Here is a 25,033-nt window from a genome sequence, read left to right as displayed (position 1 = left end):
AGCTTTTCAGGACCTCACCCCTTCACAGCCAAACTGAGAGTCTGGAGCAGGGCTTGATTGTCATCTGTCAGGAGGGCTTTGATTGTATATTCCTACATGGCAAAGGGTTGGTCTTTGGGGTCAAAAATGCATGTGAATGGTCTCCAGAGCAGAGATGAGAAATGTAGGGCTTTCCAGTAGTTGTTGGGTTGCGACTTCCATTACCCCTATTTGTTGGCTATTTTCTTAGCAGCATAACACCATTTGGAGGATCACAGGTTCCCACCCAAGAAATATGTGGATATAGTCACAGAGTAGGAAGGGCTTTCATATATTAGGACAATGATGTACCCCTACTTTCTAGTGTGAGAAGAAATTAAATTAGGAAAGAAAAAAGCCACGTACGTGAGCATTGCAGACGTGTTTTGATGGGAAGCAGTCCAAGTACAGGCTGGTAATGTTTATTTAGACATACTTGTCAACCAATGTTGTTGTCCTCACTATTTAATTAGTCTCTCTCTTGAACTGTGTGCCCTGCTGTCAGTACACAGACAAATGCTACATCCCCATCCCCACTCAGGAAAGAGAAACAAGAAATTGTCAGCTCCATCAGTTTGTCCTCATGCTAATAAAATCTCCTCCAAAGAAGCACAGAATGGATGCCATATATTCAGCATGGATAGTATACTTATAGTTTTACAGCTCTGTGAAAATGCTGATCCGGTCCAAGACACAAACAACTGGTCAGTTCCTATGTTAGTGACAAGTGGTACATAAAAGGTTATTTTCTCTTTAGCTTTAAAAAGCATCCAGGTGGCAAAACCAGTCACAGCCAGTCTGGTCTCTGAAACAGGCTTATAAAGCTTATTTCAGGTCTTGTCCAAAACAAAGAATTGACACAGATAAGTGGGCATGAACAAAAGGTATGAATGAAAAGTATCTTATCTATGTATGACTTTACACACAGATACAATGCAATTTTCTGCTAAAATTTCACCTTACTATTTAGCAAATTTGGTCCCAACTGTGTATAGTGAATAATAAAATCATAGAGTTGGAAGAGGCTATAGGGTCCATCCAGTCCAACCCCTTGCCATTCACAATAAATTCTGGAAATACTGTGCATCACCATTTGACACACACACACACGCACTCACTCAGATTGATTGAGTTCAAACAGCTTAATGATACAAGATGAGCATTGTGTGGCACATGCAAAAGATAAACACTTAATCCATATATTTCTTTGCAGAACTTTTTTGATGTGTAAAATATTGAGACCAGAATGTTATTCTGTCATAGCAAACTGCTCAGTTATACAAATAGTTTGACAGTCTCTGCCCTTAAGCAGCAAGGTAGTGGCAGGTGAAAGAAGCTTAGAACGGCTTCTTCCTTGAATTCTATAGCTCCATCAGTATTGTTTGGCAGATGCAGGAGAAAGCGGGGAGAATGGTGACAGCAAGGGAAAGAAGAAAAAGGCAGGATGATGATAAGAGAAAGAGATGGTTGACTTTGACTGTCTTGTTTCTTGAATGCTTGGCTTTGGGGAATTCTTCAAGCCAAGACATAGTGGGAAGGATGGGCTGGAAAGTGGTCATGGCATAGTGGTTTGTGTGCTGGACTCTGGAAGACCAGTTTTGAATCCTTGGTTAGCCATGGAAACTCAGTGGATAAGCTTGGATAAGTAATCTTCTCTCAATCTAAGAAGAAGGCAATGACATATTCAGTTGTTCAACCAGAGTTCCTCATATGTAACTATTTTACATGGCCTTATATTCAATTATTCATCCTGAAATTAAAACAATTAGATTCACCTACATTCTGTTGATCTAGTGAACAATTGATTTAATGGGTCTACTCCAGATAGAACTAACCAACACGATTTCAACCATGCAGTTATTCCATCTTAGATGCTGCGTAACTATTCACCACTGCCTTCCATATATCATTTTATTCACTAGGATTGCAGAAGCAGCCCCTATGCAGTCCTCAGTGTATAATGGGACAATGAGCAGATGCATTGGCAGATATACAGTCAAGGTGGACAAAGTCGGCATTCAGTAGAAGGATGGTGTAGAATAGATCAACCACCATGGAACTATGCAAAAATGGGTTTAGGATATTAAACCATAACGTAGGATTTCAGTCATAGAATCCATTTTGCTAAGGGTATTAAAGGGTATATACTTGGGGAATATTATTAGGCTGTTCCTTATCAGGAAGATTAGCCAAAAGTCATTGCAAATGAAGCAGACGGCATGCAATTTATTTTCTCTCTTCCTGTGTGCATGTACTCCAAGTCTGCAGTTCTTGTATCAATTATTGTATAGTAAGGCATTTCAAGGCATGAAAATACAGGCACATTTTACATGAAACTCCAGACAGACAGACAGACAGACAGACAGATAGATGCAAGCTTTGTATAGCATAGGGAAGTATTGACACCCCTGGTGTTTGTTTTGTGCCCCTGTTCAGAAGATTTCACCTCACTTTCTGACCCTGTGAGAATTGGATTTTGAAAAATTTGGCTTGTTGTGGAAACAAAGATTGGTGATTAAGCTTCAATGGAGACCCCTTTCCCTCATGATAACTCTTTCAAGAGTTAATTTCCTTTCCTAGGGATAGATTTCTCTCACTTCCTGTTGTCTCACCCTCATTCTTAAATATGAGTACAGTAGAGTCTCACTTATCCAACACTCGCTTATCCAACGTTCTGGATTATCCAACACATTTTTGTAGTCAATGTTTTCAATACATCATGGTATTTTGGTGCTAAATTCGTAAATACAGTAATTACTACATAGCATTACTGCGTATTGAACTACTTTTTCTGTCAAATTTGTTGTATAACATGATGTTTTGGTGCTTAATTTGTAAAATCATAACCTAATTTGATGTTTAATAGGCTTTTCCTTAATGCCTCCTTATTATCCAACATATTCGCTTATCCAACATTCTGCCGGCCCGTTTATGTTGGATAAGTGAGACTCTAGTTGGATGTTTGTAATTCGAGGATTGCCTGTTTATGCTTTTAAAAAAAAAGTGTTAAATAGATTGCAAAATGCAGGACACATCTCCCCTCTAGTGGAAGTTTCCATTTTTGCAGCTTATGTATATTTGCCACATGATACTATTACCTATGCTCATGAATGTTTCAGTGTTTTCCCTTGAAATTAAGTCATAAACATTTACATTCCAGCAGTAATGTACAGCTGCCTTTCTCACTTAACCCCAGAAATGCCAAAACTCACAAATCTAGTGCTCATGTTTTATACATAAGCTTCATCCAAACTGAGGATGCTCAACCAATGGTCCATGGATGACCAGAAGGTTCGTGAATGAGTTTCAAGGAGTTGGTGAAATGAGTACAAGGAGTGGGGGCTCTCTAGCATTATATCAGTCATTAGTTATACATACATCTTTGTGACTGTGTTCTCTTCACATTTATTGCCACAACCGTAAATGCCCATGACATCACCTTAAAATCCAGCTGGCTGCACCAAGAAAGGAATTCTTCTATGGCGAGGTTATTTTATATGTTAATTTGAAAAATTGCATTTAAATACATTTTTTCTGGGAAGGATGTTATAGCTTTCGCCAGATTCTTAAAAGGGTTTGTGACCCACCCACCAGGGTTAAGAAGCACTGATCTAAATGGACACTCTGAGTGTATTTATTCAGATAGAATTTTAAAATTTCTAGAGTTGTTTTAATTAAGGCATACTTTCATATTTATAGCTTAATGCGTTTTCCTAGGTATTTTAATATGATGTAGGCCTCCTTCTATCCTCATCTTGGGGGAAATGGTAGAATAAAAATAAAAAACCAGAAATCCTTGGTATCTTTAATCTGGAATTGGAAAGACTGAATCTCTAGTCACTCTCAGTAAGCAATCCTGCATTTCCCAGAATCCCAGTGGTCATTTTGATTGCAATCATCTGAGATGTATATTTAGAAAGGAGCTTTTTGCAGTTCTTTTTGTAAAGAGTTTTTTTATATTGTTTGTGCTGTAGATGTTGTTTTTTCCTTTGCTCACGGAAATTGGGTTAATCAATCATGCATACTGAAGATACTATCTTTCACCAGGAATAAGGCTTGACCCATTTCTTGTCATCTTTCAATGTGTTTCAGATTCATGTCTACAATTCGCATTTTAGCAACACCCTGCTATGACATCTACTTAGACTGTGTTTCCATTCACAAACCTTAATTTTAGATTGCCTTCTTATCAGCAAAGAGCTGAAATATTTTGTAGCAGTGCCAAATCTGCTTTTAAAGTGGGAATCCATATATAGCCCTGACATTATCCGCTGAAGAAAGTGTCAGGAGAGTTGGGGAAAAGCAGGAGAAATACAATGCACCGCATCAAGGCTTAATCTGGTCATTACTTTCACACACAATTTCCTTTTGCCTCAAAAAGCAGAATATATTCTCAGCTACTCCAGCCAGAGTGATCCTACTCTTATTAGATTAATTTTATTCCATCAGTTGGTGGTTCCAAACTTGGTACCACTGTAAATCCACTCTGGGTTCAAGTCCATATAAGATATCCAAGATGCTGCACCTATGGGTGGCTTTGGGATTCAGTACCTTGGATAGCTCCCAGACTAACACAGGAGGTGATTTATTGTTATTGTCTCCTGAAACTCAGAGCACTATCCCCTTCCCTTCACACAAGGATGGAGGAGAAATAAAGGTCCTTATTTCTTATTTCTTTTTTGGCATCAACACTTAGCAGAGTTCCCAGAAGCATCAGCTGGGAGTATTTCATCTCCCTCTTCCTTCCTTATACATCAAAGGTAGCAAATCAGCAAACTACTAGGTCCATCACTCAATACTCCTATATTAGGAAGAAAGAGACAGGACTAAAACCTGGCTGAAGTCTCAGATGGAAAGGTGCTATGTGGGGCTTTGGCTAGAAATACAATGATGCTACTAAGAATGGTCACGTACTCCTGACAAAATCTAGCCCCATCTTCTTTTGGCTTCCCATCTCTAGCCAATGATTTGCAATATCGTTTTAGCATTTAACTTAATTATGGAAAAGCCCAAAATGACTGTAAGAAAACTCAACTTAGCAGATACAGAGTGCTATTTGTTTCTTTCATGGGGTAGGAAATAGAAAATTGCAGGAGACAGGATACAATGGAGTATTATGGAAGAGTGCCAATCTTGGTTTGCTGGCTTGCTTGGACCTTGAGATGGTGTGCTGTACACCCCAATACGTTGTTTTAGATCCCGTTTGTTAAAGAACTTGGAGGTTGATTTATACAAACTTCTTTGAAACAGTTTTTCTCAATCTTTGACTTGCCAAGTGTTTTGGACTTCAGGTCCCAGAATCCCTGACCACTAATCAGGCTAGCTGGGGCTACTGGGAGTTGGAATCCCAAAACCTGAAGGATCAAATTTCAAGACCACTCCTGTGTGGATGTTTCTTTCTAAATCAAGTTGTCTAAAAGCTGGATTATAAAGCTGAACTTTATTTGTATACAACATCAATACAGCATCAGTTACTACAGTACATACTATATTTTATAGATATATTGTCCGTATTGTTTCAAAATGTGAGTACCCAAAGAAAACTTAAACAATAAAACTTCTTTTCAGCCCTTTAGCTAAACAACTTAGCATTGCAACCTCAGCATTAGTCTTTGGAAGTTACCGTGAAAGAAAAGTACCTTAAACTGAATTGTTATTCACTCAGTCAGCAGTTACTCTAGATACCATAATTTTAATGGGTCTATTCTAGTTGAGGTTGCCAATTGGATAAGAGACCATAATATCCTTGGGTTCTTTAATATTTTTTCAGAATTATTCTTGGTATCTGTACATCCCAGGCAACGATAGGATGGAATTTTGTTGTTGTTTACTCGCACCACATTGACTTTGACTTATGCCAAGCCTATAATTAAGAGACTTCCAAATCATCCTGTCATCCAGCTCAGGTCTTGCAAACATTATTGTCTTTTATAGTAAGTTAAGCCTTCTCATGTTGTATCCAAAGTATAACCATCTCAGTTTACTTATTTTGGTTTGTAGGTAGGAAGGCAGTACTATATATTTTATTAGCCTTAAGTATAGCTCACACATTCAGTGGGAACTTGGCAAGTCATCATACCTCTCAACATTTTACAAATAAAATCTGGGGCACATGAGGCCAAACAACATCATACTGTGGTCAAGATGGCAAAAATTATCAATGAGGAAGAACACAGAAGCTAAAAAGCAGGAACAGCCAGAGGGAATTATGGCTATTTTCCTGCTAATGACACAGATAGGCATAAACCATGTTGTTTTTTCTTGTTGTAGAGAAATCTTACTACATCCCTTGAGTAACATAGACTTCGAGGCCTTGATATCCTTGAGTTTGATTCTAGGATGCCTGTATTCCAAAGTCCATGGATTATCAAGTACCATTATATACAATGGCATAAAAACTGTGTCCCTTATAAAAACAGGGAACCAAAGTTTGCTTTTTGAATATTTTCAAGCTCTGGATGATTGAATCCAGACCAACTGACTGTACTTGTCTCCTGTGGAGGCCTCTTTTCCATGGCCATTTAGTGGCCATCAGAGAATAGGGGAGATCTATTTGCTCCTATGGCTAGAAATACAATGAAGAAGGCATCATTTGGAACATCTTACAGTTCTTCCTTGTCCTTACATAAAGGATGCAAAGCTGCAAATATCTGTGATCACCTACAGCTCAGCTTTAATGCTATGATTCCAGAAATAATAACCTGTTAGCCTCACTGAACTCAAAAACTCATTTATGTAGACATACATAAGAATGCACTGTAAGTCTGACATCACACCAACCATGTTACTCCTTAATTATTTCTGGGTGTATGTCCTAAGTGTAAGAAGATACTATTTTCCAACCTGTACCTATGCATTTAAGCACTGCTTTTGTGTTCATGAGAATCCTCTTGAGAATTAGACTTCCGATCTTCCATTTGGCTCCGGTCATCACTTTCATTGCTCTCAAGAGAAAGGTCTTCTTCAAGGCTCTCTGCTGACTGGTAACTGTCAACTTTGTCATTCTGGTAGTCTTCGTATGACCGGCGACTGTCCTGCCAACTGTTTTCCCAACTCTCAGAGGACTGACTGCTATCACTTTTGTGGCTTCTCTTAAGTGATGAGTGCATTCTGTCATGTTGGCTGCTCTTTCTTCGCAAGGTACTTGAATGCCCATGGTATTGCTTAGCTATCTTACTTCCATATGTTCTGGAACCAGTCTTAGCTGACTTTTTGTCTGGCTTTGTAACTGTTTTAATCCTTTTCACAGAGGTTGAAGAATGTTCCTGGATTTTAGGTCTGTCATCCTTTGGACTAGTCAAAGGATGTTGAACGTTGTTATGAGATCTATGAGGGAAAGATGGGGTACTTTTGACCCGGATAGACTTTGGACTCCTGCGTTCTGCCTTTCTGTCAGAAGAATAGTATATAGTATTCCTCTGCCTCAAATTTGCATCATCTTCAGGAACTTTATTGTAACTTGTATTCACTTTTATGATGTCCTCGTGGACTTTTACCGCTTTAACATCAGATCCAGTTTTGCCTTTTTCATGGGTCTCTCGATCACGCAGTGAGCTTTTATGACCCTTCCTATCAACTTCTTTTCGATGAGGTTTGGCCAAACCAATAGCTTCTTTACCAGCACTTGACTTTTGGTGAGTGGTACCAACTCTACCAACCGCTTTTCTGCCCTCTTGTTTTACATCAGAACCTGATATTTGGTTGCCAGAAATCCTTCCACGCAAAGCCATGTCATCTTTGGAGTGTGACTGGGCAATTCCAAATCCATCCAAGATGATCCCACTGTAATTGGTTTTATCTGGTTTAGTGAAAACAGGATCCTCTAGGTCGCTGATAAATTTCTTTGTGACACCAACATTACTGTCACCTTTTTTAGGTGTTTTGGAAATGCCAGATGCTTCTTTATGGGTCTTAGACTCCCCCTTAAGAATTTCACCTCTTGTTTCATCTTTTTTGTATAATTTGACTTTATCATTTATTTTCACATGGCTACTAAATATATCACCTCTCACTTCCACGTCTTTGTGTGATTTAGAAACTCCAGATTGCTCCTTCTCCACATTCTGTTTCCTAATTATCATAGTAGCTTCATAATCATGTTTCCCATGTTCTGTAGCATTGTGAGTGCCCTTTTTATTAGCTATTTTAATTTTACCAGAGCCTGAAATGCTGGTGTAATTGCTTTTGCTTCCGTGTCCTGCGTTCCCTGGAATATCCCTAGAATGGTTGCTTTGTCCATTGAGATGACTATTTAATGTAGCACTTACACTACCCTCTCTGCCTTGCAAATCTATGTGACCACTCCATTCTTTTCTACCTGATTCCTTATTGGTGGGAATGGCATTGCCTTTCAAAGGAACCTTTGAATAATCTTTGCTTTGTAAGTCTTTCATTTTCTTAGGAATAAAACGGTCAGAGTTGGTTTCTTGGATTACACTGGAAAGGGAAGAATCATTTTCTTTCACCCCAATTTTGATGTAGTCATATTTGGAAGACTTGGTACTACTGGATATTCCAGATTTGCCATCTTTATCTTTCTTCCCAGATCTATCAGTGATGGTTCCCCTTGTGATCTGTTGGTCTTTTTCTTGTTCATGAGGCCTCTTGTCAACAATGAGGCCACGACGGGGGCCCTCTTGTCCTGGAAAGCCTGCATCCCCACTTCCATCTATGTCAGTGGTGGTATCATCCGTGGCAATTTCATTTCTTCCTTTGTCTACATCGACCTTTAGGTGATAATGGCGGAGATCCACATTTCTAGGGTTTTCACGATGTTCATTCAAACTCTGACGGCTTTCAGAAGTTCTTCTACTCTCAGGCTTAACTTCTTTTCCTTTTTCTACCTTCCGCCCCTGTCTTGTCTCTTGTGTATGATCAGTGAACTTATCAATAGGCTTCCTGGGTTTTTGGTCAAAACCATCAGGGGCACTGGAAACGTTCTCTTTGTTCTCTTCTTTCTAAATTGTATTTGCAAAAGAAAATTATTAGTTTGAAAGGAGGGTGTTGTTATTTGGTAAATGCATTTCACTTCAACAAGGCAAATGTGTATTATAATGGCCAAGCTTATGAAGCAGAATGAGCAAAATGCCAGTTTTAATTGCTTCCACGGTAGTCATTCAGTCAAATATTGCCATCCATTGTTCGCTTACCATTGGCAACCTGTTGAATTTTGATGCTTTTCCTCCTTTCCTACATATCAAAAGACCTGTCATAAAGCAGTTACTTTGATTTGTACTTCAATTATAGAACCATTCTGTTCTTTGTGGACTGCCAGTGCATTATTAGTTTTTTTTAAATTCAGGATTAGTGTGCTTTTAGTTAAAGTCTTTCTGTTTGCTTCTCTTTCCCCTTTCAGTACCTATTCCTGAGCATGGCAACAGAATTACCAATACATAGCCTCCTGAATTACTCTTCAATGTTAAGTTTTATTTTTGGACAGGAGCAGGCAAATTATTTGCTTCTCACATTCCTATTTCTTTTACTGTTATGTTGTTGTATGCTTTCAGGTTGTTTCTGACTATGGTGTCCCTATCCTGGGATTCTCTTGGGAAGATTTGTTCAAAGAGGATCTGCCATTGCTTTCCTCTGAGGCTGAGTGTGAGTGACCTACCCAAAGACACTCAATGGGTTTCCGTGGCTCAGTGGAGATTCAGACCTCCGTCCCCCAGTATCCTAATCCAACACTCAGACCAGGAGACCATGCTGGCTATCTGTTGCCGTTACAGCAAAATTAAAAAACAAAAACACATGAGGGGGAACTAACTGAAAACAAAAGGACAGCAAGTAAAATGTTTTAAGCAAATATTGAAGAGGTATTTCGTTGAATGGGACCTACTTCTCAGTAAAGATTTTAGGACAATCTGGATAAAGCATCTTATTTCAATTATGTTGTACACAGACACTATTTGACTTCCAATCCTGATGATTGAGGAACAGCAATATCTAAGCAACACTAATTCTAACATGAAAGTAAGTTTCTTAAAAAAAAACAAGTCCATAGATCTCAGTTGTTAATAGGAATATTGAAAGCAATGGATATATCTTAAGGGACATTTAGTGTCTTGAGTGCTGCTATGTTAAGAAGAAATGTGAGATAGGTATTATTCTAATGAATGATCATAATAAACACTGAATTAGAATGTGCTTTCCTCAGTCCCTTCTCCTATTTGTTTCTCCTTTTCTCTGCTATCACATTTTACAGTTTATAAACAGATCTAACTTCTGTAATATTTTCCTGATGCAAACAAGTAACCGAGAAGGGGATCTTTCCATATATTTCCACTTACCATGATTTCAGTACCAGGGAAACCCATGGTGGCTGCTTAAACACTATGTATAGGATTCTAGAAACATATATATACTTAGGCCTCTATATGGTTGTATCTATAGAAGGCATGGACAAACTTGGACCCTCCAGGTGTTTTGGACTACAACTCCCACAATTCCTAACAGCCAATAGGCTGTTAGGTATTGTGGGAGTTGATGTCCAAAACATCTGGAGGGGCCAAGTTTGCTCATGCCTGATCTGAAGGCTCCCAAGGACCTGGAGTCAACACATAGTTGCAGCAGGAAGTTCACGTGATGTATGGGAGCTAAAGAAGCAGCACACTTGCTGCAGCTAGAGGTTATTTCTGTGATAGCATGGGATTTACTCCAGAGCTTCATGAATCTCCAGAGTGATCTTGGAGTGTTGCAGGTGTGGACAGCTGGACCGGTTGCATCTGGCCCAATGTGTTGTCAACACCACTAATGGGCCCAATGCAGTTTATGATACCTTTGTACACAAAGATATTTACTTTCAAATCTCATGCTGTTGTTTTGTTGTTGCCAATTTTATTTATATCCTGCCTTTCCCCAAACACTGGGACTTGGCAGCTTACACAATTAAAAATATACAGCTAGTCTACATTAAAAATTAATTAAACTATTTATTAAATATAATAATAAATATAATCAAAACTACAATGGAATCTTATATTATTTGTTTAAGTTCTTCTCCTTAATGACACCAAGTCCCCACCATGTATTCTGAAAGATGGAAAGCCCTTTCGGGAAGGTATCCAAAGCATAAGTAAATAGTTTCTTGAATCTAAGGACGACAAAGTTCCTCGGTTTGGAAGATGGAGCGATAGCACCCCCCCCCCCGGTAGCCGGAGTTGAGCACAGCATTCAGATGTCAGACATGGAAAAGATGGGAAAAGCCTTTACCTCTGTTTATGTATTATCTGTCTTTGTTAATTGTATAATGGCATTGAATGTTTGCCGTATATGTTTTCTGTAATCTGCACTGAGTCTCCTCAAAGACATAGAGCGAAATATAAATACAGTATATTATTATTATCATCATCATCATCATCATCATCATCATCATCTTGGAGGGAGTATGGAAAGATTTCCCTTTTAGACTGCAACAGCCAGAATCCACCAACCAGTGTTTATGCTATTTGGAGAAGTCTAACACATTTAGTCCCCCATGTTTGTTTTCCTGGTTCTGATCCCAATATGTCACGTGTCAATACTATGCAAAACAAAGAAGAAGAAACACAATCAATATAGAATGTGAGCAAAACTTTGTTTTACCTCAATCTGTGTTTGATTGTTTGGGACTGAAGACGAATATACATAGTTAAATATGTAGAACCCATGATTGGCATGCCGTCCTTTGACCATAATCTGGGGAGGAAAAATTACAAGAGGCATTAGAAGTCTTCTTAGAGACTTGGCTACTCCTGTGTATTTCAGTTAAGCCTAATTCTTCAATTAGGGGAAACATAGATAATCAAAACTAGGATATTTGTGTTATCATCAGCCTGGCAGCTTTGTGAAGGAATGCTTCAATTATTTTACATGAATTTAAGTTTTTACATAATGACATACACTCCAACATTTTAAAGCATCTGTGTAGCACAGCAATATCAGAACATGGCCAACAAGATCAGACAAGAAGAGGGCAAAAGTAATCAATGAGGAGGAAAACACAACACTTCCATTTAAAGTATAGAAAACCTGGAATGTATACAGTGAGTTTATGAGCCAGTAAAAATAATCGTAAACTCAAGTGCATTGCCTGTTAAGGTCATATAATTAACCTCCTGCGGAGTTAATTATATGAAGAGTTTTTTGCACTTTCAATTGAATCAAGGGTAAGACAGGAAGAGGAAAGAGAAATCAGGACATTTTAAAAGTGGCTGAGGAAGTGGGACAGCATAGGATTAATGGAGATGATTCCTGGGATATTTGCAGGGTATGTAATGATTACAGCCTACATTTTTTCCACTGAATTTTCTTCTTACCTCATTACTTATATTGGCTCGGTCTTTACTCAGGTCCCTTTTACACTGCCATAGAATCCAGATTATCAAATCAGATAATCCACATTATCTGCTTTGAACTAGGTTATATGAGTCTACACTGCCATATAATCCAGTTCAAAGCAGATAATATGGATTTTTAATAACAGTGTAGAAGGGATCTCAGAAGCCCCAACAAGCCCCAAATGTTGAAAAACAAGCAAAAATGGCCTAAAATGCTGTAAAATTGTGATATTGCACGGCTTCATGGGGACCTAGGCGTGGGCTGCACATAAGCACATGGGCTAAATTTGTCCCCCAAGCCCACATAATTCTTAACCACTGCTTTACAATATAAAAATCAGTTTTGCTATACAGTAATCCATCTTAAAGGCACAATATCTTGTCTGATCTTGAAAGCTAAGCTGGTCAGCCCTGGTTATTACTTGGATGGGAATGCCAGAAGCTATAGACTATATTTCAGAGGAAGGAACTGACAAAACCACCTCTGACCATTCCTGGCCTAAGAAAACCTTATGAAATCCATGCAATCAACATAAATTGGGCAGTGCTTTGAAGACACATAAATGCACAACATCTGGAAATGGTTGCAACCACCAGATGGCGGACTTGACCTTCCTTCCTATCAGTCTGTTTCAGCAAAATGAAAAAGAAGCTTTGTGGTATCTTAAAACCTAATAGTTTACTAAGACTTCAAGACGATGCTGTAAAAGCACATATAGGCAACCCTCTATATTTGCAGATTTCCCTTTAGTAGATGTAATTATTCCTGGATTTAATGAATACAGTATTTTTATGTTATCCAGCACAACTTTATGGTCAACTTCCAGCAGAATTTTTTTTCGTGTCAGAAGCGGCTTGAGAAACTGCAAGTCGCTTCTGGTGTGATAGAATTAGCCGTCTGCGAAGACGTTGCCCAGGGGACACCCAGATGTTTTGATGGTTTTACCATCCTTGTGGGAGGCTTCTCTCATGTCCCCGCATGGAGCTGGAGCTGACAGAGGGAGCTCATCTGTGATCTCTCCGGATTCGAACCGGCAACCTTCAGGTCAGCAACCCAACCTTCAAGTCAGCAGTCTTGCCAGCACAAGGGTTTAACCCATTGCGCTACTGGGGGGCTCCAGCAGAAGGTAACTATCGTGTCCTTTAGAGTGCACACCTCTACACATTTCTAAAGTTGCAATTCATTAGAACGATTCGATTGCAACTTTATCATAGAGTCAAACTGTTCCCAGTGTTACCGAGCAAGATAACACCAGGAAGAAATTTTCTGTTTTTTTAAAAAAGTGTTTTTTAAATTCAGATTTTTTCCACCTTCACAGTGGTCTTGTGCCATTAACCCAAGTGAATATGAAGGTATGGTTGTATTTAAAAATCTGAAACATTTCTGTGGTTTTTTTAGGTGACACAAATCGTTTATTTTTTCCTTCCCTATGTGGGAGTATTTTTGAAGTAGTTTTTAAAACAATTTTCCATTACCTCACAACCTCTGAGGATGCCTGCCATAGATATGGGCGAAATGTCAGGAGAGAATACTTCTAGAACATGGCCATACAGCCCGGAAAACATACAACAACCCTGTGATCCCGGCCATGAAAGCCTTCGACAACACAATTTTCCATTCAACTTCCATAGTGTTGGAGACGGCTAATTTAGTTTAAAATATCCAAGTTCCTAAATGACTTCCCAACCAATTTTCTTTTAGGGACAATGAATCCTGAATCCAATCACTACTATATATTTTTCCACTGTCACAAATTGGTAGGGACAGTCGCAATGGACATTGAGATTTGTTTGTAAAATGTATGGTAAAACCAAAATCTTTTATGCAAACCGTATTTTGACCAGAATACTTGATTCATTTACCTGGTGTTCTCCCGCACACTTATGCTTAGCCTTCCTATGATGAGGTTGAAGCTCCTGGAGGAAAACAAAATGTCAAAATAAATTCTCATATTTATTTCTGAATGTCTTTACTTCCCATATTCTGCTAAAGGAATGGCAACCATTCTTTAGATGGAAAGTGGGACTCATACTGGCCTAGAAGTTCTAATTGTTCTCAGTGACGAGATACAGTTCCTTCTAATTTCTTCAATCAATTTGAATTTTAAGTCTAGTGCAGAACTACACTTTGGAATAAAAATGAAATGCACAGATATTGATTGAGTGGTGTCTGGTTTGAAAGGGATCTAAAAGGCTTAGTAGACAACAAGTTGAACGTGAGTCAAAAGTGTGATGTGGCAGCTTAAAAAGGCAATGCTATTCTAGGATGGATCGATAGAAGTATAGTGTTGAGATCAAGAAGGATAGTGGCAAGCTAGAACATATCCAGAGAAAGGCAAGCAAAATGATCAAAGATATGGAAAGCAAGCCATATAAGGAACAGCTTAGGAAGCCGAGTATATTTAGCTTGGAGAAAAGAAAGAGGAGAGGAGACATGATAGCCGTGTTTAAAGATTTGAAAGGCTGCAACATTGAGGAAGGTTAAGCATGTTTTCTGCTACTCTGGAAACTAGGACATGGAGCAATGAATTCAAATGGCAGGTAAAAAGATTCCACCCAAATATTAGGAAGAACTTCCTGACTTAAGAGCTGTTCAACAGTGGAACTCTCTGTCTCGAAGTGTGGTGGAAGCTTCTTCCTTGGAGATTTTTAAGCAGAGGCTGGATAGCCATCTGTCAGAGGTGCTTTGATGGTGTGTTCCTGCATAGCAGGGGATTGGACTGGATGGCCCTTGTGGTCTTTTCCAACTCTATGATTCTCTGGCATGTTGAGCTGTGCCACATGCTGGGAAATGTGAGAGATAGCAATGGCTCTATTCATAAAGTAAGGAACTTGGCAAGGTAGAAAGTGAACAACAAGTCCCTTGACAGCATCCACTAGAAGAAAGGAAAACAACATAATCTTCATTGTCAAATATATAAAGTAGCTTTAGTTACAAAAGATTATGAATATTCAAACACGTTGTCTAATGGCAGGGAAAGAGAGGAGTGAAAAGTGATTACAGGTTAGAGCAGGTATAGGCAAATGTCAGCCCTTCCGGTGTTTTGGACTTCAACCCACACAGTTCTATACCAGCTATTAGGAATTGTAGGAGTTGAAATCCAAAACACCCAGAGGACCGAAGTTTGCCCATGCTTGGGTTAGAGCATTGGTTCTCAACCTGTGGTCCGTGGACAACCAGTGGTCCCCAATAACTAAGATATGTCCACGGGCTCACCATTATTACGCCATTGCAACAAGAGTGACTGGTCTCACAAAACCCTCTTATAGTGCCTAGGCAACTGGGATGTCAGAAGGGGAGAAGCTGACTACGCACGAAAGGCATAACAACAAGCCTCCTGACTGCTGCTTCTCCTCTTCCTCCCTCCCCAAGTGGATCTGTTCCATGAGTCACCTGGAAGCGGGGATGCCTTGGTTTCTTCGTTTTTAGGCCTGTTCCTGGGGTTATTTGGGGTGCTGATTCAGAAAATTGCATTGGAAACACCACATCAGTTCTAGATTATTAAATGTGGTTTTCTGTGGGCGAGCTGATGGCAACTACTGGATGGCATATGCTCTGTATTAGAAACTAGAGCTGATGTGGTTTTTCGAATGAAATTTTCTGAATCAGAACCCCAAATAACCAAACCAAATCTAAAAGCTGATTCATAACCCTTTTGGTACTAATGCTGGAGAGTGGTCCCTGGTCAAAGTGGTCCATGGTCAACAAAAGGTTGGGAATCACTGGGTTAGAGTCAAGATAGAAAGACGAACAGGAACTCAGCAAACTTGCAAACTAGCAATTAGTATAGGCAAGCATACAACTCTAATAGAGCTGTTGCAAGGCATTTTTACTTCTTTGAACTGGAACATCCATGTGTCAATCCCAGCTAAAACATATTTAACACATAAAATCTTGGGGACATTCTTCACCTGCCCCACATTGACATAAAAGCCCTATTACTTTTCCTTTGATCTGGCTTACATCTGGAGATTTTAGAGAAACTGATTGCAAATGTAGATGCTGTATGTGTTCTTCTTTGGTTGATAAACATTATCATGGGTTTTTTTTTAATGTCAGGAGCGACTTGAGAAATTGCAAGTTGCTACTGGTATGAGAGAATTGGCCATCTGCAAGGACATTGCCCAGGGGACGCCTGGATCTTTGATGCATTACCATCCTTGCGAGAGGCTTCTCTCATGTCCTTACATAGGGAGCTGGAGTTGACAGAGGGAGCTCACTTGCTCTCCCTGCATTCAAACCACTGACCTGTTGGTCAGCAGTCCTGCCGGCAGAAGAGTTTAACCCACTGCACCACTGGGAGCTCCATCATCATGGATTAAAGTCCATTAAAGCTCATGCTGAAATACATCACTCAGTATTAAAGGTGCTACCAGATTTCTTCATCCCATATTTCCTTCTTATGCCAAATTCAAGGTTAATGTGGTTATTGCTTTGAAATATAAGCCAAAGAAGTACCTTGTTCAAGCTTTATTCTTTTAATTAAACCCTTCAATGGGATCAGATGAACTTTAAATCAAGCACTCATGTGTAAAATAGAGGTATATGGAAAGTAACTGCCAGTGTCTGCTTGTTCTTATTCATTTACTCTTCAAGAATATTAAGTGCTCAGCTCTTCAAAGTCTGAGTCTGGATGCTGTGGTTTTAACCATTAAGTCTGGATTGTCACATTTTTTCCTGAGAAACTTATTATCAACATTAATGTCAGGCAAGTATAATTTGCTCCTCCTCATACTGGGTTTCACTGAATTTCACTGGTGGAAATGAAAGGAAAAGTGTGCCTTCATTATATTTTTAAGAATTAACAACATCTGCATTTATATCCAGTATAAGGAATGCAAAGATCTTGAGATTTTTTTAATTCCATAGTAGAAACTGTTAGATCTCCCACATTTTTATTCACTTAAGGCCCATTGGGTTCAATGGGGCTTAGTTCCAGGAAAATGCATTCAGGTTTAATAGCTTCAAAGTACAGTAGAGTCTCGCTTATCCAACGTAAACGGGCCGGCAGAACGTTGGATAAGCGAATATGTTGGATAATAAGGAGAGATTAAGGAAAAGCCTATTAAACATCAAATTGAGTTATGATTTTACAAATTAAGCACCAAAACATCATGTTATACAACAAATTTGACAGAAAAAGTAGTTCAATACGCAGTAATGCTATGTAGTAATTGCTAGGCTTGATCGATCCACGAAAAATTTGATTCTAAACTCGTTTCAAAACTAGAGGGGGGCAGCTTTTCGTTTCTGATGGTATTTCCGAATTTGGCCCCCAAAAAAATTCGAAATTAACGAAAATTCGTTATTTTCTAAATTAATTCGTTAATGGCGGACGCGCATGCGCAATTCCCAAAAACAGCACAGAGGGAGAGGACTTTACAGGACTCTCCCACCCTCATTTTTTGAGTGATCTTCTTCCAACTTGGTACAGTGGTAGAACACATTTAACACTGATAGCTCACCAAAATTTGGAACGTTTCCCTTATCCTCTGATTTTTGGCGAATTTTCATAGCTTTTATAATAAACCATTTTTTAATAATTGCAGAAATCTGTTCCTGGTTTGAAAGTCTTATTTCCTGTTAAATTGGGTTGTCTTTACTGTGAAAGTCATTGTTCTACTTCAGAAACTTTGTTTTTGTGGCTGAAACTTTGTTAAATTGGTGTGTGTGTGATATATACTGTGTATATATATATATAGTCCCTGCATAATGTGTGTGTATATATAGGTAAAGGTAAAGGTATCCCTTGACGTTAAGTTCAGTCATGTCTGACTCTGGGGGTTGGTGCTCATCTCCATTTCTAAGCCCAAGAGCCAGTGTTGTCCATAGACACCTCCAAGGTCATGTGGCCGGCATGACTACATGGAGTGCCATTACCTTCCCGCCAGAGCGGTACCTATTGATCTACTCACATTGGCATGTTTTCAAGCTGCTAGGTTGGCAGAAGCTGGAGCTAACAGCAGGCACTCACTCTGCTCCCGGGATTTGAACCTGGGACCTTTCGGTCTGCAAGTTCAGCAGCTCAGTGCTTTAACACACTTCGCCATCGGGGCTCATGTATATATAATATACATACACATACACATACACACAATGTGGAGAATATGTGGAAAGGTAGATAGATAAGTTGGGAGCCACAGCGAAGGCACCCTCCTGGGAGCAAGGTCTAATAATAATAATAATAATAATAATAATAATAATAATAATAATAAATCCCTTACAATATCCAAGATGGGTACCATTATTGGCAGAGAAAGCCAAGCTGTAGGAGTTGAAATCCAATAATTTATCCTCCCTATAGAATCCATTTTATATGCATTTTTAGCTACAGAAAAGCTAAAATCAGGACAGTAAAAGAACAACACCCAGAAAATGGGAATTCCAGACAGGAAACAATCAGGGCCAGCTAATACCTCCCAACAAAGGATTCCCCCAGGTAGGAAGCAGCCAGGCTTTGAAGCTGCAAGGCTATTCAATGCTAATCAAGGTGACCAATTGCAACATTCACACTTGCCTCCCACAGACAAGAGTTCTTTCTCCCACCCTGGACCTTCCACAGATATACAAACCCCACTTGCCTAGCTTCGCACAGACGTCAAAACCTCACCGCCGGGCCCCTCTCTGTCTCTCTCGGTCTCTCCATTCCCGGCTCCATCCGCCGCCTTCCCGCCTCACAGAGAGACACCAGGCCTGAGCTGAGGCGAGGCGGCGGCGGCGGCCATTTCCCCCCTCCGTCTTCCTCCTCCTCCTCGGCCTCCTTCCCCCTCGCCCCCTCCCATTGGCTGAGCCCGTGACGCCCCTTTTGCTGAGGGGCAAAAGGAAAGGGCCTGAATGGTGGGAGTTTGGGTGATTTGCAAAAGCTTTTTTTTCCTAACGAAAAAAACGACGACATAACGAAAAACGGCCTCTCGCGATTCGAAACCGCGATATCTAGACGTGTGGACAACCAATGCTTCAAAATTGCTTCAAAACAAACGAAAATAACGAATTAATAACGGTTAACGGGGAAAACGAATTATTTGAGCAAGCCTAGTAATTGCTGTATTTACTAATTTAGCACCAAAATATCATGATGTATTGAAAACATTGACTACAAAAATGCGTTGGATAATCCAGAACGTTGGATAAGCGAGTGTTGGATAAGTGAGACTCTACTGTAGTAATTAATACTCACTGATTCAGCCCAGACCAACCAACAGAGAGACAAGTACAGGAGTGCAGCTCTCATCTTCAGGGATTTCTATGGATTGGACAGAGCAATAAAATGACTGAGAAATTATATTTAAGCTATAATAATGATCATAGGCTATGGCAATAATAATTTCTGCTGCTTAAAAATCACAAGCAAATCACTTCTGCCTTTGAGAATCCGCTGAAAAGATTAAAGGTGGTATGTAATATGTTTCACGCTAATATAGATTTGCAAGAAATGGGATCCATTTCGATATATGTTTGTTTAGTGCATCAGTATTCCCCATGCTTTTTTCACACAGATATACATAGTTCCTTTCCACTTTTTATCCCCAAAAATGCCACTCTTGGGATGCAGATATACTGAAAAATTAATGCAATTGGGTGTCAAACTGTATTAATTCTGCAATGTAAAGATGCAGTCTGGGACTCAGATCATGACTCTTATTTATAGAGGGGGATCTAGGCTCACCTATACAGACCTGTACATTTTTACTTGAAAGTAAACCAAATTGTGGTCGGTGGTACTTCCTTCATATTAAGGAAGAAGGGGAAAATGAGAGCATTGCCCCACAAATAAGCATACACTCCTGAATGAAATTTACACCCAGTCCCTAAATTTCTGACATTGTGATGAATGTAAAACTCCAGCTGAACATTTAGGCAGGCTAAGAAAAGAAGCGGCCACAGTTCCCAATGGAATAGGCACCAAATAAAAGATTTTTAAGTGTGAATAATTTTCACCGATTCTCTCTGAAATGATAGGGATTTTGAGATTGAAGAAAATTTTGTTTTGGGGTAAGAGAGTGTATAGGATTTAACTTTAGCCAAGATCAAACTCCAAGACTGGGTCTAGACTGCTATATAATACAGTTTGGACCTATGTAATGTACTTTGAACTGCATTATATGGGTCTACACTGTTCAAACTGCATTATGTGGCAGTGTAGATCCAGCCAAAGGTAATTATTATCATGTACGCTAGAACTCAATCATTAATTATTATCATGTACGCTGGAACTCAATTGACAGACCCAGTTTTTTGAACTGAACATGCCTACCTGTATTTTATAATGTGTTTTAGGAAAACTGATGTAAGTTAATAATAATTTTAACTGATTTATATTGCACTGTATAATTTTTATATATGCGTTTTATTGTAAGCCGCCCTGAGTCCCCTGTTGGGTGAAAAGGGCGGAATATAAATATTGTAATAAATAAATAAATAATAAATTTTAAATGGACTATATTCTATAATGGATCCAAAACTATGCAGAATGTAGTAGTGGTTAGTGTGTTGGACTGAAAATTGAAAAATCTCAGTTCAAGTTCTCATTGATCCATAACCAGCAACACACTTGCAGCCTGACCTACCTGATAGGGCTGTTATGAGCATAAAGCAAAGAGGGCAACCATAAACTCAACCTTTTTTTGTGTAAGAAGTGACTTGAGAACATACTGCAAGTCGCTTCTGGTGTGACAGAATTGGCCGTCTACAGAGACGTTGCCCAGGGGACGCCTCGATGTGTTACCATCCTGCTGGGAGGCTTCTCTCATGTCCTTGCAAGCTAGAGCTGTCAGATGGGAGCTCACCCTGTCTTGTGGATTCAAACCTGCAACCTTCAGGTCAACAACCCAACCTTTTGGTCAGCAGCCCAGCCGGCACAAGGATTTAACCCATTGCGCCACTGTGGCTCTTAACTCAACCTTGAACATATTGGAGGAAAGGTTGGAAATAAATTTAACATAAAATATAGAAATAAATAGAAACAGATAAAAAAAGCAACTAATCATTTACCCCCAGCAATTATGGCTAAGTACATTCTCTCTTTCTGTTGATATCTGACAGATACATACTACATATAACAAGCTAAATTCCCCATAAACTTCTGGAATAAATGGAGGACATTATACTCGTAAGCCTTTAATCAGTTTTCTTCTTGCAAGTCAAGATATGTGAAATATCTGAAATTAATTGTGCAAAAATATTTCTGCAGATTATTCAAGTCTAGAAAATTGCACTGTTTTATCATGAAAAAGAACATCCAAAGCCATTTAAGTTTCGATCCTATGCATATATTCCAAGAGGTAAGCCCTGTTGTATATGGGGAACTGTGGGGCTGACTCAGAAAGCCTCCAAAAGACATTATAAGCTTATAAACCATCTGCTTGAAATATATGCTGCCTCTCTATTGTGGCTGGCAATGACTTGGTTTAGACAAAACCACAACAAAATACCAAAACAGCAAATACAGCAAAATCAAACAGTGATCATTACATATAAACCAACAAAGAGAATAAAAGGAAACAGATTAGCAACAGCAGACTTAAAACAACTCTGTAAACAAAATAAATAAATAAAATACCTTCAAGAAATTCAACAAATAAGCTTCACCCTTCCAAGCCTGAACCATATTACTTGACACTAATAATGAAAATATATAATTTGGCACTAAAACAATAACATAATACAATGACATTTGCACACACTTTATTAGAGATATTCATCCTCTAAAGCAAAGGTTAAAAAAATCTATATTCAAATGGTCATATGTTTTACAAACTAAGGCAAGCTCTTATTGCCAAAATAAGTGAATTCAGCATTTGATCCTCAGTTTATTTTTCCATTTGTCAGCATTAGTAGAACCAATGTGCAAAGTTAGAAGATAGGAACAAAGATATTATGTTTAGCTGAGTCAAAGGAAAAGGTATACTGCTCAAGGATAAAGGAAAGTGAGGAAGTTACCTTGTGTCTCCCCAAAGACAAAGTATCTCCAAGAACTCCTTACAGGGTTTTGCACACCTGGCTGAAGTTTAAAGTTTATGACAATGACATGAACCAATCAACTCCAGCTGTTTTTAGCACTTGCCCACAAGATAACTGCAGGGGTGGGGGTCCATTTTACTCTAAAAAAGTTATTGTGGTGGAAGTGTACTATCTAATGTTCCATCTAGACAAATAAACAACATGCAAGTTATAAATACTTGTGGTATAGCTTTAAAGTGTTTGATAGTAATTTTACAATAGGGACTTCCAGTTGTGCAGTTAATAACTTGGGCAAAATTATATGTTTGAAAGAACAGCACAAGAGGGTACAGCTAAATGTGGCAGTCCAGCGTTGCTCACACACCTCCAACAACTTGTCTTACTGACCTTGTCTCCTGATATGATTAAAATAACATTACTCCTCAGGAAAGAGGGATTGTTTTGACTACTGATGGCAGAATCCTTTCAGTTATAGAATTATAGAGTTGGAAGAGACCTCATGGGCCATCCAATCCAACCCCCTGCCAAAAAGCACGAAATTGCATTCAAAGCACCCCCAACAGATGGCCATCCAGCCTCTGCTTAAAAGCCTCCAAAGAAGCAGCCTCAACCACACCCTGAGGCAGAGAGTTCCACTGCTGAACAGCTCTCACAGTGAAGAAGGTCTTCCTAATGTTCAGGTGGAATCTCCTTTCCTGTAATTTGAAGCCATTTTTCCAAGTCCTAGTCTCCAGGGCAGCAGAAAACAAACTTGTACCCTCCTCCCTATGACTTCCCCTCACATTTTTATACATGGCTATCATGTCTCCTCTCAACCTTCTCTTCTGCAGGCTAAGCATGCCCAGCTCTTTAAGCCGCTCTTCATACGGCTTATTCTCCAGACCTTTGATCATTTTAGTCACCCTCCTCTGGACACATTCCAGCTTGTCAATTGCGGTGCCCAGAAATGGACATTGTGTGATTCCAGGTGTGGTCTGACCCAGGCAGAATAGAGGGGTAGCATGACTTCCCTGGATCTCAATACTATACTGTACTCCTATTTATGCAGGTCAAAATCGCATTGCCTTTTTAGCCACTGCATGGCATTGCTGGCTCATGTTTAACCTGTTGTCCACAAGGACTCCAAGATCTCTTTCACAAGTACTGCTATTGAGCCAGGCATCCCCCAGTCAGTTTGGCCTTGCTGGCTAAGAAATTACACTATGTAACAAAATTTGAAACATTTTCCATTCCTGGTTTGAAAGTTTTTGTGGCTGCCACATGTTATGTTTTTATTTTATTTTATTTATTTTATTTTTTGTGGAGGGACATATGTTTTGTAATGCATTGTTCCCACTTGTGTGTGGTTTTGCAGTTTCCAGACTATTTTATTGTGGGCGTTAAAGGGAAGGAGAGTGAGTTAAAAGGAAGAGGACTACTTTGAATGAGTCAGGAGAGCTATTATGTTCTTCCTTTTGACTACCTGGAAAGCAGTTTTGCTAATTTGTTGTAATTGCTGCTTTTATCGCGCGTACAAGAAGTGACTGCTGTGTGGAAACTTGAGAGGCCAATTAGTCTATTTTCCTTGAATATCCATAAGCAGTCCTCTTCTTTCTCAGATGCGTCAAACTAGTCTGAAAACTTGAAGTAGACTTAAGCTAAAGAAATCAGAGAGCTTGTTACATAAAGAAAGTAAAGACTATATAGTTGGCCTTCCACATTTGCAGGTTTAATTTTGTGGAATTGGGATTTTTTTTTTGGTTTTGATTAGTATGATCTCTCTAGGAATATCTAGGTAGTGTGACTATGTGGTCAATATTTGCCATAATGTTGTGTTGGAGAACCTAGAGATTCCTAGGGATTTCTTATTCTCTAATAAGAATGTCTAAGGTCCTTCAGTATAAACTCTGTGGTCAACGTCACACTGGAGGACCTGGAGATTCCTAGAGATGGGTTATCGCAAGTAAAAAACAAACAAGCAGGATTTTCTGTAGAGGTTTTCTACTTGTGCTGAGGTCCTGTGCCTCAAACCCCAGTGAATGTGGAGGGTTGATTGTACTGAATGTGGAGGGCTGATTATAATAATTCATAAATTGATTTCTGTGATGTACAATAGCAATTACATGAAAACCAAAACATTTGCTGAACACTAAAAAGATTACAGAATGTGGGAAAATGGAATACAAAATAAAATAGTTCTTAAAGTGAGAGAATTATTTATAATCTCACTTTAGAGGAGATTAATGAAATAGTTCTTGTAGTGAGAAAATTGCCTATAGTTTCCCTTTCGAAAGATGCTGTTAGATTTGTTGACAGACAATTGTTTTTCTAAGTGATTCTATTTTTGCATTTTGGTATTTGCACTAAAATTATAGCCAAGATGTTCATTTGTATGTTGGCATAAATTACTGCCATGGCAGTAGCTAAGAAGTGAAATATGATGGATATGTACCATATAAAAAGTTTTGAACTAATTTCATCATGCAAATATGAGTGTAATCCATCTTTCTCCCAGGCCACATATATTCATTCCAGATAAACTATACACAGGGAAAAACTATACACAATCACACTGCATTGATTTATGTCAGGAATTCCTTGCAATTTTCCGACCAATGTATCATGGTTCAAAAGAAATACATTGATCAACCAAACCCAAAACTAAATACATACCTCTTACTTTTTATCACTTTACTATCTGTGCCCTGCCACGCATTGCTATGGCATAGTCTGTCGGTATGGAAAATAAAGTAATGAGAAG

General features: G+C 39.0%; 1 protein-coding gene and 1 long non-coding RNA gene across 3 annotated transcripts in view; one reads left to right on the top strand and one right to left on the bottom strand.

The window, feature by feature from the left end:
• Positions 1–25,033, top strand: part of LOC134299338 (uncharacterized) — a 115,864-nt gene that overhangs the window by 10,885 nt on the left and 79,946 nt on the right. The window lies entirely within an intron of this gene.
• On the bottom strand, positions 5,440–24,610 carry LOC103278895 (uncharacterized). The gene is made up of 5 exons (XM_008111024.3): positions 22,273–24,610; positions 19,511–19,576; positions 14,196–14,249; positions 11,599–11,691; positions 5,440–8,975 (listed from the first exon to the last, which is right to left on the bottom strand). The coding sequence occupies exons 2-5, from the start codon at positions 19,562–19,564 to the stop codon at positions 6,876–6,878; spliced, it is 2,301 nt and encodes a 766-aa protein (XP_008109231.1). The 5' UTR covers positions 19,565–19,576; positions 22,273–24,610; the 3' UTR covers positions 5,440–6,875.

The sequence above is a fragment of the Anolis carolinensis genome, chromosome 5 (assembly GCF_035594765.1).
Source record: "Anolis carolinensis isolate JA03-04 chromosome 5, rAnoCar3.1.pri, whole genome shotgun sequence".
Taxonomy (NCBI): domain Eukaryota; kingdom Metazoa; phylum Chordata; class Lepidosauria; order Squamata; family Dactyloidae; genus Anolis; species Anolis carolinensis.
The sequence above is the reverse complement of the archived record's forward strand: the minus strand, read 5'-3'. Positions and strand labels throughout refer to the sequence as shown.

Excerpts from the sequence above, each read along its gene's own strand:
- LOC103278895 (XM_008111024.3), bottom strand. The coding sequence starts at position 19,564 with ATGAGAGCTGCACTCCTGTACTTGTCTCTCTGTTGGTTGGTCTGGGCT. Across the intron at positions 14,250-19,510 it reads GGTTGGTCTGGGCTGAATCA|GAGCTTCAACCTCATCATAG; the intron begins GTGAGTATTAAT and ends GTTTTCCTCCAG. Across the intron at positions 11,692-14,195 it reads AGTGTGCGGGAGAACACCAG|ATTATGGTCAAAGGACGGCA; the intron begins GTAAATGAATCA and ends TTTCCTCCCCAG.